This window comes from Thamnophis elegans, chromosome 13, assembly GCF_009769535.1.
Source record: "Thamnophis elegans isolate rThaEle1 chromosome 13, rThaEle1.pri, whole genome shotgun sequence".
NCBI classification, from domain to species: domain Eukaryota; kingdom Metazoa; phylum Chordata; class Lepidosauria; order Squamata; family Colubridae; genus Thamnophis; species Thamnophis elegans.
In genome coordinates this window covers 26,273,722-26,300,555 of record NC_045553.1, presented here as the reverse complement: position 1 = coordinate 26,300,555, position 26,834 = coordinate 26,273,722, and the positions used below count along the sequence as shown (strand labels likewise).

General features: G+C 44.8%; 1 protein-coding gene across 1 annotated transcript in view; it reads right to left on the bottom strand.

Moving 5' to 3' along the window:
- Positions 1–26,834, bottom strand: part of PHYHIP (phytanoyl-CoA 2-hydroxylase interacting protein) — a 59,579-nt gene that overhangs the window by 14,932 nt on the left and 17,813 nt on the right. The window contains 1 exon segment of the mRNA XM_032229855.1: positions 814–997. Within this exon segment, the coding sequence (XP_032085746.1) occupies positions 814–978 (165 nt within the window). The 5' untranslated portion in view covers positions 979–997.

Genomic DNA, 26,834 nt, shown 5'->3' with positions numbered 1-26,834 from the left:
TGAAAATTTAGGTGTGTCTTATAGACTGAATATGGGCATTTTTGGCCTCCCAAACACTCCACACGTCACATTTTCACCCTCCCCTGCCCCCAAAAGCACTCTGCAGTGATCCTCAAGGCCCATTTTAGCCAAAAATGGTCCCGGTTTTGAGCTCCCAAGCCCTCTGCGCATTGCATTCTTGCCCGCCTAGGCACCCAGAAGCACACTGCAGTCCAAAAATAGGTGTTTTTGGTGAAAACAGGCCATGCGGAGCACAGCAGAGTGCATCTGGGGGCCGGGGGGGGGGGGGGGGGGGGAAAAATGAAATGCATGGAGGCCAAAAACTATTTTTTTTGTTTTCCTCCTGTAAATTTAGGTGCATCTTATAATCTGAAAAATACAGGTAGGTTACATTGCTTACCCTTTATCCAAATGCTATTCAGATGTTTGGGTGTACAGTTTCAAGCCTTTTCAGAACATCACAATAATAAATAAACTTGTGGCTATGTTGGTCAGATTATGAAGGCAGCTATCCTTTGTATTGGGCTGTGGAGGAGAAGGATGCATGCATGTAGTGCTGAAAATGCAACAATGACAATTTTAGGGAAATGGGGACAGCTTCGTCCACCAGAGTTGCAGTCCAACAGAGACCAAGTTGGAAGGATCCTAACTGGTGGGGGCTGCTTCTAAGAAGGACTTCCACCAGCATGATCCAACAGGAATTTTAAAAAAATTATAATCATGAAGCAAAAGAACGCTCAAGGAGAGACAAGATGTTATAATGATTTCTGCCCTACTCCGCACACCAACATTTACACCACTCTAGAGACTCACCCGGTGTTTGAACTTGTTGGAGCTTTTATTTTCCTTCTTGTTCAAATCAATGAAGTAGTGGGTAACCCTATCCAGGTCTCCAACATCCATGGACCAAGAAATTCGAAAGGAGTCACAGGTGATATTGTTGATCTCGATGCTGTGTGGGGTGGACAACAGCTCCATGATCCAACCAATTTGGCTCCTGCAGTTGACACAGTGAAGAAAGGGTTATCCAGTTAAGATTTGCATCAACCTGTCAGTCCCAGGCCAAAGAACGACTTAGATTACAGGGGTGTCAAATTGGCCATCCACCATGCCATGCCAACTCCAGCTGCGTGAAGGGGAAACTGTCACGGAATTTGGTCACAAAGTTTGGCCTAGAACAATCGAGCCACAGTTCAGTTCTTTCTTTGTTCATACCATACAGACAGAATCTTGCCAGATTAAACCTATACTACTGTATCCTTGATGGATCTACCTCCAGAGATTTTAGGGACTGGCTATCTTAAATCTCTATAATAGATATAAGGGTGAAGATGCTGGCCTATAAACCAGGAGATTGTATTTAACAGAGCAAAAGAGTTGGAAGGGACCTTGTATGTCATCTAGCCTAAACCCCCACCCAAGCAGGAGACCGTACACCATTTCTGACAGATGACAGTCCAGTCTCTTCTTGAAAGCCTCCAGGGATGAAGCTCCCACAACTTTCAAAGGCAACTTCTGTTCCATGGGTTGATTGCTCTCACTGTCAGAAAATTTCCCCTTATTTCCAGGTTGAATCTCTCCTTGGTCAGTTTCCATCCATGATTCCTTGTCTAGCCTTCAGGTGCTTTGGAAAATCACCTCCTCTCTGTGGCAGCCCTCCAAATATTAGAACACTGATATCATGTCTCCCCTGGTCCTTCTCTTCACTAGATTAGCCATGCCCAGTTCCTGTAACTGTTCATCATCTGCTTTAGCCTCCAGCCCTCTAATTATCTTAGTTGTTCTTCCTCTGTTTCTAATCCAACTCTAGGTTGTACTACCTCTTGACCTACCCACACAATGGAAAATGGCCAGTTCACTGTAGTCCATCACATCACCTCCTCCTTTTATCTATCACATCCTCTCTGGAATGTGCACCTTCTGTCCTGGGAAAATGCCTGCCTCACTGTGGTCCATCTGATCTCCTCTCCTTGGTAGGCGCAGTCTATCACACAACCAGGACAAGGCGGGGAAGCGATCAGAAAAAACAACCAATGCTGGATCAAGTTGCTTCTGGAGGATTAATACATGCAAGGCCTAAACCATCCTGTCAGCATCCTGAGTAACGTATTCACATAACCACTGGGCCGAGGTGGCACAGTGGTTAAATGCAACACTGCAGGCTACTTCAGCTGACTGCAGTTCTGCAGTTCGGCTGTTCAAATCTCACCGGCTCAGGGTTGACTCAGCCTTCCATCCTTCCGAGGTGGGTAAAATGAGGACCCGGATTGTTGTTGGGGGCGATATGCTGACTCTGTAAACCGCTTAGAGAGGGCTGAAAGCCCTATGAAGCGGTATATAAATCAAACTGCTATTGCTATTGCTATTCAAAGAAATCAGAACTCCCAGGGCAAGAACGTTCCTCAAAGAACATGTTTATTGGATGCATTGTATTGGTACAGCTAGTGAAAACCAATTCTAAAAATTTCCTGTGGTTACCACATAATTAAAAGAGCAAAGGTTTCCCTCCCCAGGTGTCAGATAGGTCACATTGTCCAATCAAAGCAGGTGGTGGGCTCCCTCGATCACTTCTGCTGCTCCTCCAACTGTCACCTGTTAGGTTGACCTTGGTTCCCACGGAAGAGCTCTTTATTTTGTCTACAAGATGTTCTAGCGTCCCCCCCCCTCATCCTCTCCCCATAGTGTGTGGCACAACTATGAAGTTGGCTTCATAGTTGTGCCACACACTATGGGGAGAGGATGCAGAGTTGACACATCCTTTTTGACAAGTGGATGCTGAAGGTTCACACATATTTATGTGAAGAAAACAGTATTCCTGGCACCATTTTTTTTCTCATTCTTGGGGAGACTCTGAAATCAAAAGGATGGGGAGGGGGAAGTCTGCATATGGTGGTCTTGACTCATGTCTCCACTAAAATAAAGAAAGCAACTTCTTCCTTCTTATACTTCTCTCCTTCCTCCTTCCCAATCTGTTTTCTTTTGGGGTTACATGCTTTCCATTGAAAGTTATTGCATAGAAGAGTTAATGGCTAGAGAAAAATGGGAAACTGTATAAAAAATAATAATTCCCAATGCATATTTGCACTGCATCTTGGGAATAGTGCAGAGGTGAATAACCATATGGGGCACCCTTTCTCCAACATTAGTGTTTTTCCCTTCTGGAAAATTCATAGGGGCTGGTGAACCTGGAGACTTTCTTGGGTTGAATTTGAAAGATAATTCTAATTCAGTTAAGAAGTTAAATTCAAAAAGACAGTAACTCAGCGCATTCAGTTCTTGTAGGCCAGAGGTGGGTTCCTACCAGTTCGCACCAGTTCGGTAGAACCGGTTCGTCAACTCTACCGAACCGGTTAGAAGAGGTTCCACCAGTGGACCCGGAAAGCAGGCTACACCTACAGAAGAGGTTCCAAAAATTTTTGAAACCCACCACTCACACACACACACACACAAAGAGAGAAACAGACAGACTGACTCACACAGAGAGAGAAAGAGAAAGAAAGGAAGAAAGAAAAAAAAAAGAAAAAAAGAAAAAAAGAAAGAAAAAGTGAGAGAGAGATGAAAGAAAAAAAGGAAAAAGGGACAGAGAGACAAAAAGAAGGAAAGAGAGAGAGGGGGGGAGAGAAAGAAAACACATGGCCGGCAAGCCACTCCCACCAGGTCACATGGCTGACAAGCCACTCCCACAAAGGAGGCCACACCCACAGAGTAGGTTCGAAATTTTTTTGAAACCCACCACTGTTGTAGGCTGAAGTAATGGGGAGGTAGGAGACATATGAAAAGACAACTGCCTGTAATCCTGCATCCACTGCTTCTTCTTTTTTCCCTCAAAGTTTTTTTTTATTTCTTATTCTATTACATACATTCACATAATTATTATTATTCTTTACATTTGTCATTCTTACACATTTGTTGTTCCATTTAATAGGTTATAATATACAGTTTGGGTTGCTTTATTTACAATCCCTTCCGCCTGTTGTAACCCCACCTTATTTTCCCTTTCTTTTCTCCCTCCCTCCCTTCTCCACTTCCTTCCTTCCTCTTCTCCTTCGCCTTCCTTCTTCCCTTACCACTCCCCTACTTCTACACTTCCTCTTCCTACACTCTCTTTCTCTTCCTCTCCCTTCCATCCTCCTCTCCTTACCTCTTTCTTCCTTCCCTCCTCTTCCTCTTGTTCTCTCCTCCTCTCTCCCTTTCTTTTTCTGTTGTTATAGGTGACTCTTTCAAATCTCAGTTTATGTTTTCTTGGGATGGTATGTCCACAAACCCAAGTATAGTTTAGTATCATTTCTTATTCCCTTACCTTCGCTAATCTATCCTATGTTATTTTCCCCCTTTATATCTCGCTTTTGAATATATACTTCTATATTTAGTATTTTATTTTCTGTTTTCCCCCTCTCCCCCCCTTTCTCATTTATTAGTGCATCGTCTGGATTCTGTATCTTCTCCATACTTTCTTTTCTAGCTTCCTTTCTCTCGCCAATTATAAAATCTTCCCCATGACTTGAAGTACACCTATTCCTCTTTATCTTTTATTTTTAGTGTCAATCTATTCATCTCTGCACAATCTAGTTTTTTTTATTACCTCTTCATCTGTTGGTAACTTATTTAATTTCCAATTTTGAGCAAGTGCAATTCTCTAGTTACATATATAATAAAATAAGTATCCTCTTTCTTATGTTTCTCTGGGAGAATGCTTCTGAAGGTATTCAAATGTAATCCACCAAGGCAGCTTTGCAATGATACCAGTCCATAACTGCTATTTGTTTGTTCCTGGGCTGAATCAATGCATTTTGAGAGCCACCTGAAGAACAGGTGCCCCCCCCACACACACAGAGCAGATGTTTTGAGAACAATGGACAGCAAACAGAGGCTTTACAAGAAGAGGAATATTTTCAGTTGGAAGTCTAGGCAAAATAATCAAGCGATGGTTTGCAGCGAAGGATGTAAAACATGTGAAGTAAGCTACAGAATCCTATCTAGTTTTCTGTGAAGGCTGAATTAGCTGGTTTGTGTAACATTCTTAGGAAAGAAACACGGGAACTCTGTTTCTATCACGTAGACAGCAATTTGACAGTTATCGTTGTGCAAAAACACCAACAATAATATCATTTTGCCAGAGGCCACAGCTTTGGTTAAATCTAGACAGCAGACTAAAAAGCAGAGCCATCACCCTGACAATAAAAGTGTGTCTAGTCAAGGCTATGGTTTTCCCAGTTGCAATGTATGGCTGTGAAAGTTGGACCATATGAAAGGCTGAGCGCCAAAGAATTAAGGTCTTTGAACTCTGGTGCTGGAGAAGACTCCTGCGAGTCCCTTGGACTGTAAGGCGATCCAACTGTCAGTCCTAGAGGAGATCAACCCTGACTGCTCTTTAGAACGCCAGATCCTGAAGAGGAAACTCAAATACTTTGGCCACCTGATGAGAAGGAAGGATTCTCTGGAGAAGAGCCCAATGCTGGGAACGATGGAGGGCAAAAGAAGAAGGGGACAACAGAGAATGAGGTGGCTGGATGAAGTCACTGAAGCAGTCGGTGTGAGTTTAAATGGACATCAGAGGATGGTAGAAGACAGGAAGGCCTGGAGGAACGTTGTCCATGGTTTCGAAATGGGTCAGACACAACTTCGCAACTAACCACAATATTGCACCTATGAAAGCTGCATTCGGCATGCAGATAACATTTATACGACTGGGTGGAATAAATCTCACTGATGCATATTCCACGGGAGTGAAACAATAGAAGCAAGGCGTTAATTTGGAAGATGGTAATGCCTGCCGCAAAGGATATATGGAAGTGAGTGAAAGTGATGTGTTTGCACCTTCTATGTGTCCAGATCCAACATGAAGATCTAATACCCACCAAAGCTTTGCATGATATAAGACATCATCTTATAATATTTTGACTTACAATACTGATGGCAAGAAGATAATTAACACTGAAAAACTGGTTGGCAGTAACTAACCATACTAAAACATACAGTAACTGTCGATAGTTTGAATTTGCTAAACTTAGATGACAGGCATCGAAGGGTGAAGAAAATGAGGTACTAATTCCACTCTATAAAGATGTTGAGACTCTAGAAAATGTGCAGAGAAGAGCAACCTAGATGATGAGAGGACTGGAGATTAAAACATATGAAGAATGGTTATAGGAACTGGGCATAGCTAGTCTAGTGAAGAGAAGGACCAGGAGAGACATGATAGTAGTCTTCCAATATTTGAGGGGCTGCCACAGAGAAGAAGGGGTCAAGCTATTTTCCAAAGCACCTGAAGACCAGACAAGGAATAATGAATGGAAACTGATCAAGGAGAGATTCAACCTAGAAATAAGGAGAAATTTTCTGACAGAGCAATCAAACAATGGAACAAAAGTTGTCTTCAGAAGTTGTAGGAGCTTCATCACTGCAAGCTTTCAAGAAGAGACTGGACTGTCATCTTTCAGAAATGGTGTAGGGTCTCCTGCTTGGGTGGGATATTGGACTAGATGATCTACAAAATCCCTTCCAACTCTGTTAATCTGTTAAATCAGGATGGTAACAATGATTTGCCAAAGTTCCTCCTCTTCTTTATGTGTTGCAGCAGGGGTGTCCAACCTTGGCAACTCTAAGACCTGTGCCCCCCCCAGAATTCACCTTCAGCCAATCATCTTTTCACTCTATGTATCTCTACTATCTGTATTCGAAGGAGCTACTCCGTCAGACCCTAGCTCTGAATCTCAAGATAATATGGACAAAATATAAAATGAAAACACTATTGATAGGAACCCCTGTGGTGGTTGCTACTCCAGGCTGTTGCTAGGATACTAAATATCCTCAAAACTGTAGAAATGGTGGTGGATTTTAGAAGAACCCTCTTACAATACTAAACAATACAGTATCAACAGCAGAGACCTTCAAGTTTCTAGGTTCTATCATATCTCAAGACTTAAAATGGACACCTAACATCAAAAATGACATCAAAAAAGCACAACCAAGAATGTTCTTTCTGTGCCAACTCAGAAAACTCAAACTGCCCAAAGAGCTGCTGATTCATTCTACAGAGGAATGAACGAGACTATCATCTGCATCTCTATAACTGTCTGGTTTGGCTCTGCAACCCAACAAGACAGATGATAATTAGAACTGCAGAAAAAACAATGGCTACCAACCTGCCTTCCATTGAGGACCTGTACACTGCACGAGTCAAAAAGAGGGCTGTAAAGATATCTACTGACCCCTCACATCCTGTACATCAATTGTTTCAACTTCTACCCTCAAAACGACGCTATAGGGCATTCCACACCAGAACAACTAGACACAAGGACAGTTTTTCCCTGAATTCCATAACTCTGCTTAACAACTAATTCCCACAATACTATCAATAATTTACTAAGAATGTATTACTATTCTTCTCTTCCTTCCTGGTATCTATCTCTCCCCATTTATGACTATAATCATGTTGCTTGTATCTTTCAATTTATATTGTTTTTATCCTTTCCTAGTATGATTTGATAGCTTATTAATAACCTTGACTATTACTAAGTGTTGTATCTTTTTATTCTTGATGAATGTATTTTATTCTCCTTATGTACACTGAGAGCATCAAAGGCAAATTCCTTGTGTGTCCTATCACACTTGGCCAATAAAGAATTCTATTCTATTCTATTCTATTCTATTCTATCCTATCCTATCCTATCCTACCCTACCCTATCCTACCCTACCCTACCCTACCCTACGCCTGATCAGTTGGGACTTGGGAGACAGAGAATAGATGGAGGCGAGGCCAGGCAGAGGTGGTATTTATCGGTTCTCCGATAAACTCAAAATTTCCACTACCAGTTCTCCAGAACTGGTCAGAACCTGCTGAATACCACCTCTGATGTTGGCCACATGATCACAGAAATATCTTTGGACAATGCTGGCTCCCTTGGCTAAGAAACTGAGAAGTGCCCGGCGCCCTAGAATCAGAGACAACCAGACAGTGGAAATCTTTGACGTTTATTCTTCATAGAGGCATTTAAATTCTGGAATTATTTCCTCTCTGCACACTTACAGTTTGACCTCTAATTTTTTGCTCTCAAGATGAAGTCTACTTCTAGGTCTTTGGTAGAATCTGTTTTTTTACATAGCCTCTCAAAGTTTTGTTGTTACCTTACTTCTTGTACAGGGCCTTATGGTTCTAAACACCTGTAATTCCACACAGCCTGATTGCTTATATTCTATTTTTAATCCCTGCCTTTTGACGATTTTATAACAAAAAAGAGAGAGAGGCAACTCCTGCAGTTTAATTACCAACCAAACCAGCTGCCTTCTCAAAGAAGGAAATCGAGTTGAGCGTGATTTGCCTGAAGTAATCTCTGTTGGCTGATTGTAATTATCCAATTGTCTTCTATGTGCTTACAAATGGATTGCTTTATGATTTATTTTAATCACTTGCCAAGGGTGGAACTTGATTAGCAACATGTATGGATGGAGCTGTGTTTGCGTGTCCACCCACATTTCCAGCCTTGCCAAATGAAATGGAGTCTTAGTAAGGCTGTTTTCGGGGTGGGGAAAAGGAGCAAAAAAAGAGCTAGCTTTTAACCTTTGGAGAGCTGATGCTGTCACACATTGACTGCCACAACTGCCAAGCAAACAGGAAAATGCAGACAGTATTGCTTCTTAAATAATGCCATTTGCAACTCTTTCCCACAGACATACTTGGGATTTGTTCGGTTGGTTGTTCTTCTTTAGCCGAGGTGGCGCAGTGGTTAAATGCAGCACTGCAGGCTACTTCAGCTGACTGCAGTTCTGCAGTTCGGCTGTTCAAATCTCACCGGCTCAGGGTTGACTCAGCCTTCCATCTTTCCGAGGTGGGTAAAATGAGGACCCGGATTGTTGTTGGGGGCAATATGCTGACTCTGTAAACCGCTTAGAGAGGGCTGAAAGCCCTATGAAGCAGTATATAAGTCTAACTGCTATTGCTATTGCTATTTTTTTAAAAAATGGCGGAGATGGAATAGAGGCAGAGAATTTCCAGGAGAATAATCTTGTAAGAATTATTAAAAGAGACGTGTGACTCTTGTAAGAGATTCCTGTAAGAATAATCTTGAGCAGGGGTCGGCAACCTTAAACACTCAAAGAGCCATTTGGACCCGTTTCCCACAGAAAAGAAAACACCGGGAGCCACAAAACCCTTCCTTGACTATTTCCTGAGTGGCCACAAAACCAGCATATGTAGTTAAATTAAACGTTCTGTTTTCTTTTGCAACTTTTCTTTTCTTGAATTTATCCATGGTTGGCTACTGGGGTTTGAAAAGCTCAATAAATCGCATGCTGACGAGTGTCGCACATTGGTGGTTGTGACACGTATTTTGAGCGACAGGGAGCCACAGTAGAGGGATGAAAGAGCCACATGCAACGCCAGAGCTGCAGGTTGCTGACCCCTGATCTTGAGCAACAGGGGGAAGAGCTACAAGCAAGGCCATGGTCAGATAAGGGAAATCTAATCCCAAGAGCAGAAATGTAATTTGGGAAAGCGTTGCAGACTTGACCCTCTCCAGTTCTCCTGTAGATAAAGGAAGGTAGAGGGGAGGCGCTTTCAAACTTGCAAAATTCTATTACTTACTATGTAGGAAGTTAGCACCCACCCCTCTCCTAGAAGAATGAAATATTTTAGGAAATATTAAAAGGGCAGAATATTTCCCCTAAAAGGGAGGCAGAAACTCACCCCCCACCTCAACCAGAGCTGGTATTCAGCAGTTTCTGATCAGTTCTGGAAAACCAGTAGTGGAAATTTTGAGTAGTTTGGAGAACTGGTAAATACCACCTCTGGCTGGCCACCCCCTATCTATTCTCTGCTTCCCGATTCTCAGCTGATTGGGAGGAAATGGGGATTTTGCAGTAACTTTCCCCTGGAGTGGGGAGGGAATGAAGATTTTACAGTATCTTTCCCCTGCCATACCCACCAAGCCACACCCACAGAACTGGTAGTAAAAAATGTTGAATCCCACCACTGCCCCCCCCCCACATTTCTCAGTGGGCCATTAAGGCCTGGGTCAGACTATTCTACATAACAAAGATCTACCTCCTTCAGGCAGAGCCATAATAGGAATCCCAAAGCCCTTTCATTATATCATCACCCAGCAAGTGTCAACCAAGCCTATGACTCAGGACAGCCTACAGATGGCCCCATGGGAGTCTGACAACCAATCAGAATAAAAGCTCAAGTTCAAAGCCCTCAAGCCATGTGGTCCTGTCCATCGTTAAAACCATCTTTCCAAGCAGTCTCCATGGTTTCCAGTGTCTTTCTTCCCACTTGGGCTTGAACCCAGATGGACATTTCTTCCAACAAAATAAAATTAATTTTAGTATCCACAACTTTGGTTTCCAAGTCTGGCCAATCTTAAAGGAGTAACAGGACTGGAAAAGCCAAGTCTCCCAATTCAACAGTTAAGGCCACAGAAGCAAGGAGACCAAAATCAGACACAGATGATTATCCAAACACGAATTAACACATATCTAATATCAGCAAGAAGATGAAGAGATGTAGAATTTGAACCTTACTGTGGAACTTCCCTTGTCAAAGGCCAGTTAGGAAGGTCACAAAATGGTGATCACGTGACCTTGGGATCCTGCCAATCATGCTTGGTTGCAAAGCACCCGAATTTCGATCCCATGACCATGGGGATTCTGCAATGTCCTAAGTGCGAGGACTGGATGTAAGTCACTTTTTCTCAGTGCTGCCGTAACTTTGAGCAGCCATTAAATGAATGGTTATAAATCAAGGACTACTCATCATAGGATCCTATCCAAGTTTTGTCCTTAAGGGTAAGTTTGAGTTCTATTCTTGGATAACGTTTTGATAAGCAGTTTGCTATAAACCTGTTGTGGCCTGCCAGTGGCCAATGGAGCTGGCAGCAGATTCAGACAGTGAGGAAGTTGGGGAGGAACAGGGGCCAGTCCTGGAGTCTGGGGAAGGCTCTGATGAGGGCCTGTGTCAGAGGCAGAGAGGGGGCCAGGGCCATCTGGCAGTTATCAGCTGCCTTCAGAGTCAGACATCAGTGAGGCAGATGAACAGTTAGACCCTGTTCCCAGTGTGCGCATGCGCAGAGCTGCCAGGAGAAGGGAGCAGCTAAGGAACAAGGGTCGACTCGGGAGTAAAGGCACAGGTGGACGGTGAATGGCCCCTCACAGAGGGAATAAAGAGGAGTGAAAGGGGAGGGGAGTTTGCAGGAGACAATGAGTTCAATCCATTAGGGTGAAGATCTGTTCCTAACTGCTTGCCAAGTAATTGCTGCTACAGCCTGGTGTTTGGAAGATATCGGCCTGGCAGCTCTCCAAGCCTGATAAAGGCCTATAGTGGTGAAATCTTTTGAAAGACTGTTGGCCGGGACTTTGCTGGAGAGGAATTCCCTTTAACCTAAATAAAAGGGGTTTTATCAGGACGAGGAGTCGGCTTCGTGCTCTTGGGAAGCCTAGGTCAAAACCGAACCAAATTTCTGTATTGCAACATGACAAATCAGCAAATTTTAGGAGATATTCCTGCCAGATGGGTGAGTACAGCAGAGCCAGTTATGGGGGATGTAACACAGCATTTGTGAATGGTGGAAGATTGTTTTTTCCCCCCATACATATATATATTGTATCTAGGGATTCAGATAAGTTCACAAAGCAGCCATGGGCAAAAATATCTTTCAGATGCAACCCATGCAGTCCTTGACTTACGACAAAAATTAAGCCCAACATTTCTGTTGCTAAGCAAGACACTTGTTAAGTGAGTTTTGACCCATTTTACAACTTTTCTGGCCACAATTGTTAAGTGAAACACTGCAGTTGTTAAGTTAGTAACACGGTTGTTAAGTGAATCTGACTTCCCCCATTGACTTTGCTGGTCAGAAAGTCGCAAAGGGGGATCACATGACCCTGGGATATCACAAACATCATAAACATGAGCCAGTTGCCAAATGCCTGAATTTTGATTATGTGAGCATGCTTCAACGGTCATAAGTGTGAAAAACTGTCATAAGTCACTTTTTTCAGTGCCATTCAGAGGTGGTTTCCTACCGGTTCGGACTAGTTCGGATGAGTAGGTAGTAATTCGGCCTGCCACGCCCCTGAACCAGTTCTCTTGGCAGCGCCATCGGTGCCACCATCTGGTTTTTTGGCTTTTTTAGTACTGCACATGCTGCATAGTGCAGATAGCACATCCCTGAGGGAACTGGCACAAGCAGCAGCTGGAACCCATGCTTGGTGCCATTATAACTTCAAATGAACTGTTGTAATTGAGGGACTGCCTGTATGTTGAGCTATATAATGTGACTAATCAAGCCATACCCCTCCAGGTTTTGCAAATAATAATAATTTTATAAAGCCACTTCTATGTTCTGGGAAAAGGGACACTCAGTGCTGAGCTTATTGATCAGAAAGATCAGCAGTTCAAAGGTTCGAGCCCCTAGCGCCGCATAATGGAGTGAGCTCCCGTTACTTGTCCCAGCTTCTGCCAACCTAGCAGTTCGAAAGCATGTAAAAATGCAAGTAGAAAAATAGGAACCACCTTTGGTGGGAGGGTAACAGCGTTCCGTGCGCCATTGGGGTCTAGTCATGCCGACCACATGACCACGGAGACATCTTCGGACAGTGCTGGCTCTTCGGCTTTGAAACAGAGATGAGCACCACCCCCTAGAGTCGGGAACTATTAACACATACGTGCGCGGGGAAACCTTATCTTTATGTTCTACCAAACTGAGGAGTTTGGAACCTAACAGTCCTTTAACGGCAGCATTTCTCACCCACTGAATTTTCATGGCCGGATTAGCTGGCTTTGCTAACTAATTTCTGCCTGTTGCAGTGCTGCTAATGGCGCAGGAATCCTGTTGGGCTGGCCAGGCACCCTTCATGCCAACAGCTGTTAATCCTCCTCGCAGAATACTCTACAGATGATAAACAAAGTAATCTCATTAGTCCGGAGGCCAGGCTTAAAAGGTGAAAAGCTACCAAAGCGAGGTAAACAACAGAAACCTCCTATTTGCTCTCTAGAAACAAAGAGCTCAGGAGCCCTTAGTAGAATGAAGCAGTGTTTTAAAGCAGGGGTCTCCAACCTTGCACACCTTGAACTGGTTGTTAAACCCGTAGGTTCCCACCCCGGCGTGTTACTTGTGAAGATGACATTCAGCACACCGATTAAGCCAGGGGTCTTCAAACTTTTTAAACGGGGCCAATTCACGGTCTGTCAGACTGTTGGGCGGGGACTGGCTGGGTGGGCGTGGCTAGGTGGTCATGTGACTGGGTGGGCGTGGCCAATTTAGCAGTCCATTTTGCCTTTGCCCTTGCTGTACTTGCCCCTCCCCTACTCACCCACCAGCCCTGGATCCTATGGCTCTGAAAAACATCCTGAAAGGCTGTTTTTAAAGCGTTTTAAAAGACTTTTAAAGCACTACTTGACAAGCCAGCAGCAGCCCCTCCCTCCGGCCCTGGATCAGGTGTCTACACTGGCGAGATCTCCCCTCCCACGCACCCTTCGGCCTTATCTTCGGCAGCAGCGGAGGGATGAGAAGTACAGCACAACTGGTGAAATAACTCACCAGAAGCTCAGCTGGATTGAATGCTGGCTGGAAGATAAGGCCCACAGTGAGGGGCGAGACAAGGGGATGAGGCTGAATCCCACCACTCTCCGGGGCAGATACTTTGCATTGGTGGGCCGTATCCGGCCCGCGGGCCATAGTTTGAGGATCTATGGATTAAGGGCTCTTTCACAAAGCACCTTAAACAGCCAGTCTCCTGTGTTGAAATTGACTGGAAGGAAACCTCTCAAAAAAATCCCTGTCTGGATTTCAACCCATTGTTCAGCTTTGGCAACGATGTTGGATCAGGTGTTGGTTCCAGACTGTGATCGCCGACTGGTAAATTCCTTGCTTCCTCATCCCTTCCCACGAGCCTTTCATGTTAATTTTGGTGGGAGGCAGAGGTGGTATTCAGGCGGTTCTCTCCGGTACGGGTGAAGTGGTAGCAGCGGCAGCCGGAGGCTCCGCCCACCCTCCCCAACATAATGCACAACCTTCCGTGCATGTGCTCACATTTGCGAACCGGTAGGGAAAGTAAGTGAATCCCACCGCTGGTGGGAGGGCCTTTGTATGAACACCCTCCGCTGACCCAGTTTGACACCTTGTTTGTTCTTGCCCGGCGCATCTTCCCAATGAGCCAGTGCGATGGGTGGAAACCACTGTTTTCCTACACTTCCTCTTTGTGCTGTAATTATATGTGGGAAAGATCTTGGGAGATGGGGTGAAGAGATGCTCCCTAGGGAACTGACAGATAAGAGACAGCATAGCCTGCAGCAGGATAGTGGGTGGGGCAAGAAATCCAAAGGGACCCTCCCTAGTTCCTTGGCCTGTATAGGAGATGGCGGGAAAAATGTAATAGAAATCAGACTTGCAAGACTGATTTCAGCCTTCGGGGTAGACCAGACAGGAAACATAACCAGATAAGCTAATTATATTTATTGTAAAGCTACATTAACAGACTCTTGCAAGCCTAAAGAGGACAATTCTGATCTGTCATAATAATTAGAATCTTTACACTCATGCATAGTTTACCCCAATTACAATCCCTGCTAAAGAGGTTGTTCCACTGGTTAATTGTCCTCACTGTTAGGAAGTTTCTCCTTAATTCCAGGTTGCTCCTCTATTTGATTAGTTTGCAACCATTATTAATCAAAGAGAGAAGCAACCTGGAATTAAGGAGACACTTCCGAAAAGTGAGGACAATTAAACAGTGGAACAGCTTGCCTTCAGAAATCGTGGGCGCTCCATCACTGGATGTTTTTAAGAAGAGTCTAGATCAGTGATTGAGAACCTTTTCGGCACCGAGTGCCCAAACCGGAAAGTAGCAATAGCAATAGCAGTTAGACTTATATACCGCTTCATAGGGCTTTCAGCCCTCTCTAAGTGGTTTACAGAGTCAACATATTGCCCCCAACAACAATCCGGGTCCTCATTTTACCCACCTCGGAAGGATGGAAGGCTGAATCAACCCTGAGCCGGTGAGATTTGAACAGCCGAACTGCAGAACTGCAGTCAGCTGAAGTAGCCTGCAGTGCTGCATTTAACCACTGCACCACCTCGGCTCTTAGTGCATACATGCGTGTGCCTATTTGCATCAGAAAACCCAAAGGCCAGCTGGCCAGTGTGCATATGTGCACCAGCCAGCTGGTCTTTGGGTTTCCAGTATGCGCATGTGCATCGGCCAGCTGGTCTTCGTGGGCACTGCAACATTGGAAACCCAAAGACCAGCTGGCCGGCTCACACATGCCTGTTTTTTGGGCCATTTTCAGGCCGTTTTCCAGCGCTCCAGCACCCACAAAGACCAGCTGGAAACCAGAAGAACAGCTGGAGATGGCGTGCCTGCCCATAGAGAGTGCTTAGCATGCCACAGATTCACCATCAGGGGTCTAGTCACTTATCTGAAATAGTTCTCCTGCTTGAGCAGGGGGCTGGGCTAGAAAAGGTCCCTTTCAGCTCATTCTAGTGATTGATTTGATTGATTTATTACATTTATATGCCACCCTTTTCCCCGAAGGGGATTCAGGGCGGCTCACAATTCAATCAGGGAAGGAGGTACAGACAGGGGGATAAAAAAGATGAGACATAACAATACAAAATTTAAAAACACACAACAACCATACCATTTGAGAAGGGGGGCAAAAACTCTTTAGCCCCAGGCCTGTCGGAACAGCCAGGTTTTAAGGGCTTTGTGGAAGGCCTGGAGGGTGGTGAGGGTTCGAATCTCCATGGGGAGCTCGTTCCAGAGGGTCGGAGCAGCCACAGAGAAGGCTCTCCTCCGGGTAGTCGCCAGTCGGCATTGGCCGGCGGATGGAATTCAGAGGAGGCCTAATCTGTGGGATCTGATCGGTCTATTGGAGGTAATTGGCAGCAGGCGGTCTCTCAAGTACCCAGGTCCAATACCATGAAGGGCTTTATAAGTGATGACTAGCGCCTTGAAGCGTATCCGAAGACCAATAGGCAGCCAGTGCAGCTCTCGGAGGATAGGTGTTACGTGGGTGAACCGAGGTGCACCCACAATCGCTCAGTCCAGTGATGGCAAACCTTTTTTGGCTTGCGACCACCGCGCACATGCACGCATGACCAGCACAACCCCCTCCCCATTTTTACATGCTTTTTACCCCCCCCCCCCCAGGCTCCAGAGGCTTTATAGGAGCCTGGGGAGGGCAAAAACAGTCTCCTTGCCCCCCCCCCCATAGGCCCTCTGGAGGCTTCAGGACCTTCCCTGAAACCCCCGGAGCGCAAAAAACAGCCCTACAGGCAAACCGGAAGTTCGGGAACTGACTTCCGGTTTGCTCGTACTGCCGGTTTTAGCCCTCTGGGATCCTTCAGGGGCCTTTCGGAGGCTTCCCTGAAGGCTCTGGAGGGCAAAAAATGACTATATGAGCAAACCAGAAGTCACTTCCGGTTTGTCCATAGGGCCATTTTTAGTCCTCCGGAGCCTTCTGGTTTGCTCGTAGGACCCTGACAAATGGCTCCACGTGCCACTTGTGGCACGTGTGCCATAGGTTCGCCATCCCGGTTCTAGTCTATTCTGAGAAGAACTCTTAGCCTTGATGGACTTCCTTAATCATCTTAATCATTGGCTTAATCATTGGCTGGAATACTGCAATGTGCTCTACATGGGGCTGCCCTTGAAGAGCATCCGGCGACTTCAGCTAGTCCAGAACGCAGCCGCGCGAGTGATTGTGGGTGCACCTCGGTTCACCCACATAACACCTATCCTCCGTGAGCTGCGCTGGCTACCTGTTGATCTCCGGGTGCGCTTCAAGGTGCTACTTGTCACTCATAAAGCCCTTCATGGTAGTGGGTCTGCGTACTTGAGAGACCGCCTTCTGCCAATTACCTCCCTGCGACCAATTAGATCTCATAGATTAGGCCTCCTCCGAGTTCCATCTGCCAGTCAGTGCCGACTGGCAACTACAAGGAGGAGAGCCTTCTCAGTAGTAGCTCCGACACTTTGGAACGATCTCCCTGTGGAGATTCGTACCCTCACCACCATCCAGGCCTTCCGCACAGCCCTTAAGACCTGGCTAGCCCGTCAGGCCTGGGGACAAAGATAATTGCCCCCACCCGAATGATGAATGAATGTTGCTTATTATTTTACTTTATGTTTTGTATGTGTTATTGTTTGTATATCCCTTCCCTTCATTTTATGTAAGCCGCCCTGAGTCCCCTCAGGGAAAAGGGCGGCCTATAAGTGTTAATAAAACCAAAAACCAAAAAATCTAGTTGCCCAATGTTTGATGCTGGACCTGATCAGTCAATCAAAGATCAGTCTGAACTTGTAGGATGTTCACATGAAGTTCATGTGTTGGGGCAAATATTGCATAATAAGGAAAATCCTGCTAGATCACGTCAATGCTGGCTAGGGAATTCTGGGAGTTGAAGTCCATAAGTCTTAAAGTGGCTAAGTGTGAAGACTCCTGTCCTATTGAAACCACTGCCGTTACTGATACGAGAGTGGAATTCTACTAAAGGCAGAACAAGAAGCAACAGGTGGAAATTACTCAAGTAGAGAACCAACCCAAAAATAAGGAGAAACTTCCTGACAGTGAGAACAATTAATCCGTGGAATGGCTCCATTCCTGAAATTCTGGGTGCTCCATCACTGGAGGTTTACAAGAAGAGACTGGACAGCCACTTGTCTGAATGGAACAGGGTCTCCTGCTTGAGCAAGCAGCTGGACCCCCAAAGTCCCTCCAAACTCTGTTATTCCATTAATTTAGACTGAATTTATTTCAAACATAGGAGCAGGGGAAGATTTCATTTTCATTTCATTTTTTTTTTTTAAGGAAGAGGGAGACATCCTGGAGCTTAAAACCAGTAGAGCAGGGGCGTCAAAGTCACGTCGTCACATGGACTTCCTTAAACCATCTAGTTGCCCAATGTATGAGGCTGGACCAGATCAGTCAATTAAAGATCAGGCTGAACTTGTAGGATGTTCATATGAAGTTCAGGTATTGGAAGAAATATTGCATAACAAGGAAAACCATGCTAGACAGCAACAGCACTCAGACTTATATACCGCTTCACAGTGCTTTTACAGCCCTCTCTAAGCGGTTTACAGAGTCAGCATATTGCCACCAACAGTCTGGGTCATCATTTTACCCACCTCGGAAGGACGGAAGGCTGAGTCAACCCTGAGCCGGTGAGAGTCGAACTGCTGGCAGTGGGCAGAATTAGCCTGCAATACTGCATTCTAATCAGTGAGAAGGAGGGAGGGAGGGAGGAAAATAGCAGTAGTACTTAGACTTATATACCGCTTCACAGTGCTTTTACAGCATTTTCTAAGCAGTTTACAGAATCAGCCTCTTGCCCCCAACAATCTGGATCCTCCTTTTACCCACCTCAGAAGGATTGGAGGCTGAGTCAACCTTGAGCCTGTTGAGATTTGAACTGCCAAACTGCTGGCAGCCAGCAGTCAGTAGTACTGCACTCTAACCACTGTGCCACCGTGGCTCATATCAGATGAATGAGGCTGGATTCTATGGTTATCACAGAACCTGGACAACTGCTAATCAGAACTGACTCTGTCTGTCTGTCTGTCTGTCTGTCTGTCTGTCAGTCTGTCTGTCTGTTCCAGCATAACTCTGGAACGCCTTGAGAAATTTCAATCAAACTTGGTACACAGATGATTTACTCCCTGGAAACAAATACTGTGGGGATAAGACACCCCTCACACCCCTCGGGGGGTGTTCTGTTAAGATACAGCCTGTGGTGCCTTAAAATGGCTTCTACTGTACTGCCATGGTAACAGCTTCACAGTACTCCACAAGGGGCTCCCTCTGGTAAGGAAGAAAATCCAACATTAGAAATTATGTTTGGTCTGGACATTTCCCCCCATAAATAAATACATGGGCAATGCCAGGTTATCGGCTAGTGCTGGAATAAATAATGGTCTTATGGACCCAGAGCAGCTTCTGGTGCTGATCAGAGACTTTAAAGAAATGGAAACTTAAACTCGATATTGTACCCCTGTTTTTTGACAAAAATGAAGGCAGAGCAGGCCTTTTCCATTCCAGCTGAATGTGACTAAAGCCATGCGCCCAGGCTGTGGGTTAGAGGAAAGGAAGAGACACATCTAGTTCAGCGAAGTGACTTCGAAATTAAAATTATAGCAGGGAAGGCAGGGCTGGGATTCAGCCGGTTCGGACAAATTGGTAGTTCCTGTGATCAGTTAGCCCCGCCCACCCACCGCTGCTCTATTCCATCCTATATGTCCTTTGTGTGAAGCCCAGCTGATAGGCACGGCAGAGCTGATTGTCGCATCTCAGCTTTTTTACTCACCGGAGCTGCAGGAAAAGGCAAGATTTAGTGCTGGTTTCAAATGCAATGGGAATCCCACCACTGAATGAAAGGAGCATTCAGTCACCATCTATCGCAACAGGAAGATGGTTGTTTGATTACTCTGGCTTTAAAGACAACATTATTTCAAGCAGAGGGACTGCTCTGATGGGGCGTGGCCCCCCTTTGAAGAAGACAAGCCTGTCCACCCCCTTGCCTTTAAGGGGAGAGGCTTTCGGTGAGTAATTTCACAGGATGACGTTCCTGCTCCTTTTCTTTGCTTTTCTGGTTTAATTATGTAGTTGTAGATGCAGTGCAGCTTGGGCCACTTGCCTGGCATCCAGTCCTAAACAATTTACTTGATGCGAGCAGGAAAGGAAAATTACAATCAGACACCCAAAGCCCACTAACTGGATTGTCTTTTCCCTAGTCCAGAGGTCCTAACCGGAAGCCCCCTGTTCAATTCTGGAGCTGACCGGAAGTTCAGTTCCCCCACCATAGAGTCTCCTCCTAGGACGGCCTACTTTTTCCTCTACCTATCATAACCATAACCAATTGTGGAGACAACTGGAAAACCCTCCCCTTGCCATAGAGTCTTCTCCTGGCGCACTGTGCTTCTCTCCCCCCCGCCTCCCCCACCAGAAGCTCCTGTCAAAATTGTGGCGCCGACCGGTGACAGAGCCGCAGCAGAGGGAGGAAAGAGCCACATGCCCTAGTCCCACAAATATTTCAGGGATATAATTGGTCTGTTATCACTAAACGAATCCTAGAAATTATAACTGGATTGTGATGTTGGTTATTATTGCTGAAAGAGCCATAGCCTGCTCACTCAATTACAGGGAGTCCCGGACTTACAACGGTTTGTTTAGTGACCGCTCAAAGTTACAATGGCATCAGAAAAAGTGACTTATGGCCATTTTTCACATTTCTAACCATTGTAGCATACCCATGATTAGATGATTGAAATTCAGATGCTTGGCAACTGACTCATATTTATGAAGGTTGTAGTGTCCTGGGGTCATATGATCCTTTTTTTGTAACCTTCTGACAACCAAAGCTAGTGGGGAAGCCAGGTTCACTTAACACCTGTAGTGATTCACTTAGCAACGATGGCAAGAAAGGTCATACAATAGGGCAAAACTCATTTAAGTCTCACTTAAGGTCATAAGTCACTTTTTTCAGTGCTCTTATAGCTTCAAAAGGTCACTAAACGAATGGCTGTAAGGCAAGGACTACATGTACTGGCTTTGTTCACGCAATTTGGTTTGCTCAAGTATGATTTTTCAATCAATTGAGTTACCTGGATTTGTGCAAAACACTGAGCCACAAAATAATCACATGAGCCGAGTTTCTACAATAGCCTAGAAAAACATTGGCTAGTTTGTGATCTAGTTCTTTGTGTGAACACAGCTATTCTGGAATTCTGTAACCGATAGACAACATCTTTATTCTGTTCCCCACACTGAACACTCATGAGGAAATTAGGACGGCCTCCTATCGTCATTGGCACTGCCAACACCATTACTTCTGTTCCTGGAAAATACTTTGAAATAACCCAAGTCAGTAAAAAGACTCCTGGAACTCTTCTTTATTAATGCATGGCCTACTCTCCGTGTTTTATACCAAAGAGAATCAAGGTAGGGCAGTCTTGAGTTTCTTTCTAACCCTCCTTTTCAAAGCCAAGTTGATATTTACCTAAGGGCTCTCAAAATCCTCTTTCAAGTTCATCTCCACGTTCCTCCAGAGTTCCTGACCATTATCACCCATCCACCAAAGAACCTCCACCAATCCAGAGCACACTTTGCTTGAACCCTAAATCTTACCCTCCTCACGCGGTAATGAAAACAGTCATTGAAAAGACTGATCCCAAAAGTGACGTGGTCCACCATCACCTCAGCTATTGTTCCATTGCTATCTTGGCTCTAGTTGCATCCACGATTCTGTAACTTCATTGTGTTTGTCTCTCATATTCCTGAGTCAAAACATCCCCCATTGTTTCCATAAAGTTTCCATTTTCCTCTTTCAACTTTCTCCTCTCCTTTCTTCTCTCATGAATAGCGGCTTTTGCAGGAGAATTACAGCTCTTTCCTGTCAAATGCTTTCTCCTTTTGAGGGTTCCTATTGTGTTCATGGAAAAGAAAGACCCTGTATTTAACAGCTATCTTGCTGGCAGCCTCGTGCTTATTTTTTCTGAGAGAATTCAGCTGATTGGAACTTAACCCTCCGCTAGTCTAATAAATCCATCAGAGGATTTCTCCCTTTGTGATAGCAGCTAAGCTGCAAAGAGGAAAACCATCAGCCTTGAGAAGAGAGCCAAACCGAGTCTTATCTGGGCTCTTCCAGGCCCATCTTTAAACAAAAACATTCCAGAGCTCCGTGTGTCTAAAGAAAAGGATGGAACAATTGGATGGATCAGATAATCAGCAAGAAACGGATTGCTTGAGGAGCAAAAGAGCAATAATAATCTGTCAGCAACTTCCATAATCATAGCCTCCCAGCTGCAGCAAGCCCTACAGCTGTTGAAACACGGAGAGGTTAAAGGAAAAGGTTCCCCTCGCACATATGTGCTAGGTGTTCCCGACTCTAGGGGGCGGTGCTCATCTCCGTTTCAAAGCCGAAGAGCCAGCACTGTCCAAAGATGTCTCCGTGGTCATGTGGCCGACATGACTCAACGCCGAAGGCGCACGGAACGCTGTTACCTTCCCAACAAAGGTGGCTCCTGATTTTTCTACTTTCGAACTACTAGGTTAGCAGAAGCTGGGACAAGTAATGGGAGCTCACTCCATTATGCGGCGCTAGGGATTCGAACTGCCGAACTGCCGACCTTTCTGATCGATAATCTCAGCATCTTAGACACTGAGCCACCACTGTGTCCCACACAGAGAGGTTGAAAATCCACATAATAAAAAAAAATCAGGGATATACAAGGAAATGGAAAGTGCCTGTTGTTTATCTCAAAATACATTTACGTAAAAAGAAGCCATGTGGTTTTAAGACCTTGCTGAAGCCAAGCAATTCTGGATTGGACGACTTACCTATGACCATCCTCTAGAACAGGAGTGTCCAATCTTCAAAACTTTTAAGACTTGTGAGCTTCAACTCCCAGAATGTTGCAGTCCACAAGTCTTAAAGTTGCCAAGGTTAGACACTCCTGCTCTAAAGCCTGGAGGAAGTCACTGTAGAAGAAGAATGCAATGCAAAAGATTGCTTTGAGGAGCTTGTAGGATTTATGAGAGGGACTTCAACACAGCTGGAGACCCCATGGGGGCAGGATCATATAGCAACATCTGCTCATGGGTTTCTTCATCAATGCATTTGAAACCTACATTCATCCAGTTCATATCCAGTCCATGCTAATTCCCTGCTTCTGTCTCAAAGGAAGCAGAAGTGAAATCCAACAATCCAACAAACCTCTAGCTCACATAATTCACAAGCTATAGAAAACCCAGCTGTGCTGGCCAGCTGATTTTCGACCTTCCGGAGAGCCAGGGAGGCCATTTTTGCTCTCCCCAGGCTTTAGGAAAGCCTCTGGAGGCTGTAAAGGGCAAAAAACAGCCCCAACGGGTCAAACGGAAGTTTGTAAACGATTCATTTCCAGAGGACCTCCGGGGGACCAGGCCACTTTCACCCTCCCCAGGCTTCAGGAAAGCTCCTGGAGTCTGAGGAGGGGTTGTGCGCACATGCATGGGGGGGTGTCATGTGCACATGTGCCGGTGGGCGGGGAGGATTGAATTGGTGTGGGCACATGCGATAACGCGCATGCAGACAATTTTGGTACTCTATAAGAAAAAGGTTCACCATCACTGCCCTATACCATCTTCGACACATGGCCATCCAGCATCTTCTTGAAAGCTTCCAGTGATGAAGCTCCCACAACTTCTGAAGGCAACCTCTGTTCCATGGAGAACCTCTGTTCTCACAATCAAGTGGCAGGGGAAGGATACTGCAAAATCCCCCTTCCCTCCCCACCCCACTAACCTGCTTTCCAGCTCTGTTCTCCTGTGCAGGGCAACAGAAGAAGACCCTGCTGATCAGCTGGGACTTGGGAGGCAGTGAATAGATGGGGGTGGGGCCAACCAGAGGTGGTATTTGCCGGTTCTCTGAACTATTCAAAATTTCTGCTACCGGTTCTCTGGAACCTGTCAGTACTGGCTGAATATCACTCTGCACAATACCATGTATATCATTGGAAAGATTTTATTTAAAGTAAGAATAAGCTTGAATTCCCTAAGCTTTGTTCAGTACATGCTTCAATGCCCAGTTATGTATTTTCCACCCGAAAATGTGTTACATAATATTTGTTGACAAGTTGTCCAAGGCACTAGCCTAAGAAACCAACGCAGGTTCAGCAAAAGCTTAGAGTCGGCATCTCTTCTGTCTTAGCTGGCTGATAGTATGGTATGAAGAGGGCAGCTTAGCAGGAGAAACTCCCACCCCCATTTCACTGTTTGAGCCAAATGGAAGGAGAGAAGGAAACAGCAGCTGGAGAAAGCAAACGTCCATGCAGGCAACCTTCGACTTCCGATCACAAGCGGGCTAGAATTTCTGTTGCTTTTTTGGCCATGTTGTTAAGCAAAGCACTGCAGATGTTAAGTGAATCACACTGGCTTCATTATGCTGGCTTCCCCCATTGATATATAAGTCAGAAACCAGCTGGGAGAGTCACAAATGGCAATCACATGATTTTGGGATGCTCCAACTATTTAAAATACAAGCCGGTTCCATTAAAAGAGAAAATTTTGTAGCTCAGGGTTGAAATGAAGGGTAGTTGGTGTTCCCAGGGCTTGGTTGTTTTCTTGCAGATGTTTAATTACCCAAACTAGGTAACATCGTTATCATTACTAGCATTGATGATGTAACTAGTTTGAGTAGTGAAACGTCTGCAAGAAAACAAGCAAGATCAGGGAGCACCAAGGATCCCAACAGTCATCTTCCTCTTCCTCCTCCACAGACCCCAGTCCTTCTAGCACTGATGATGTTACCTAGTTGTGTCATGAAACATCTGCAAGAAAACAAGCAAGATCAGGGAGCACCAAGGATCCCAACAGTCATCTTCCTCTTCCTCCTCCTCCCTCCAGAAACCCCATGAAGCCATGAGCCCACCAATATTTCTCTTTCCTTCCTTTTGGTGCTCTCTCTCCCCCCCCCTCCCTCTCCCTCCCTCTCTCCCTCTCTTTAACCCAGAGCATTTTTAGTAAAGGTTTGAATTAGGTCATTCCAAAGAGTTTTGGAAAGTTTGCACGTTATCCCAAGTGCACAAAAGTACCTGCCCCCAAAACACAACAAAAACATATCTCATACCTTTCTGGGAAAAAATAATCATTGTAAGAGAGAAGAAAAAACATTATATTCAATGAGAACATAGTGTTCCTGGACACTAAATCCTGAGTATCTGTTGAGGGGGAAGCAGAAAAACAAGAGGAGCAGAATAACTTGAAAAGGGTTGTGGCTGCCTAGCAGAATGCCAACACAAGCATGCTGCTTGCAATGTCTTGTCGAAAAATACTTGCCATCTCATATTTCTTAGACTTTCTATTGTTGCTTGTCCATAAGCAACATAATAGCAGTGTTTCAATAGGGCTTCCAAAAATTTATTTATTACTCCTAAACTTTGTCGGACAAGGCATAGTTCCTGACTGTGTGGAGAATTTAAAAAACAACAACTCTAAAATCCCTCCAACTCAAATAAAATGCTGCACAATAAAGCAACCAATTTAAAGAATTTGTAAAAATATCACAGAGGTTAAATTAGAGGTGGTATTCAGCCAGTTCTGACAAGTTCTGGAGAACCAGTAGTGGAAATTTTGAGAGTGGGGAGGGAATTGGGGATTTTGCAGTATCCTCCTGCTACGCCCACAAAGCCACGCCCACAGAACCATTAGTAAAAAAAATTGAATTCCAGCACTGGGTTAAATGAACTTATATGCACCATGCTGCCACAGCTACGTAGAAAGACAGCGTGAAAAAAAAAGCTTTTGATAATTCCAAATGGCTATTCTAAAATTGAATGGCTACTATTAAAAAAATTCTAGGCTGCATAAACAGAGGGATAGAATCCACACTGCAGGGAGTGTTAATTCCACTTTATAAGGCCTTGGTAAGGCCACGTTTGGAATACTGCATCCAGTTTTGGTCACCACAACGTAAAAAAGAGGTGGAGACTCTAGAAAGGGTGCAGAGAAGAGCAACAAAGATGATTAGGGGACTGGAGGCTGAAATATATAAAGAACGGTTGCTGGAACTGGTTATATCTAGTTTAATGAAAAGAAGGACTAGCGGTGACATGATAGCAGTGTTCCAATATCTCAGGGGCTTCCAAAAAGAAGAGTCAAGCTATTCTCCAAAGCAGCTAAGGGCAGGACAATAAGCAATGGGTAGAAACTAATCAAGGAGAGAGGCAACTAAGGAGACATTTCCTGAACAATTAATCAGTGGAACAACTTGCCTCCAGAAGTTGTGAATGCTCCAATACTGGAAGTTTTTAAGAAGATGTTGGATAATCATTTGTCTGAAGTGGTGTAGGGTTTCCTGCCTAAGCAGGGGGTTGGACTAGAAGACCTGCAAAGTCCCTTCTAACTCTGTTATTCTATTCTATTCTAAAAGGATTCTCCACTCTTAGCATTACATCTAAGAGTAGGAACAGGAAGCATGTTTGTTCACCTTGTTATTCCCCTGTCATAGGCCCAGTGGGTAATTGGAAGGCATGTTGCTTCTGCCCTAGAAGCTATAAACAGATTGGGATTTAAGGATTTTCGTCTCTTATCTGGACCTACCAAGCTTTCTATCCATGGATCTTTGGAAGGTGAGACAAAAAGATGTTCAGAACCAAAACTTCTCTTTTGCGTATTTCCCTGTGTTTGACATGATTGCACTCTGGGTGCTTGGCAACCAGATCACATTTACGATGAGTTGCAGAACCTTGAGGTTGAGTGATCAAAATCTACAATCTTTCATTTATTTGTTTTATTTTATCTGTTTGTCAAACATGTACAAGATAGCAGGTATAAATATAAACATGGATATGAACAAAAGAAATGGGTACGAATAAATGGGGACAGTAGGACAGGGACGGTAGGCACGCTGGTGCGCTTATGCACGCCCCCTTTATGGACCTCTTAGGAATGGGGTGAGGTCCATGGTAGACAGTTGAAGGTTGAAACTGTAGGTGTTTGAGGATGTAACAACGGAGTTGGGTAGAGCATTCCAGGCATTGACCACTCTGTTGCTGAAGTACTTTCTGCACTCGAGTTTGGGGCAGTTTATTTTAGGTTTGTATCGATTGTTTGCCCGTGTATTATTGAGTTTGAAGCTGAAGTAGTCATTGACAGGTAGGACGTATCAGACAATTTTGTGAACTATGCTTAGGTCAGATCATAGGCGGCGGAGTTCCAGGTTGTCCAAGCCCAAAATTTTGAGCCTGGTGCCATAAGGGATTCTATTGTTGAGCAGAGGAGTGGAGACTCTTCTTGTGAAATACCTTTGGACTTGCTCGATTGTATTAATGTCCGATATGCAGTGTGAATTCCAGGCAGA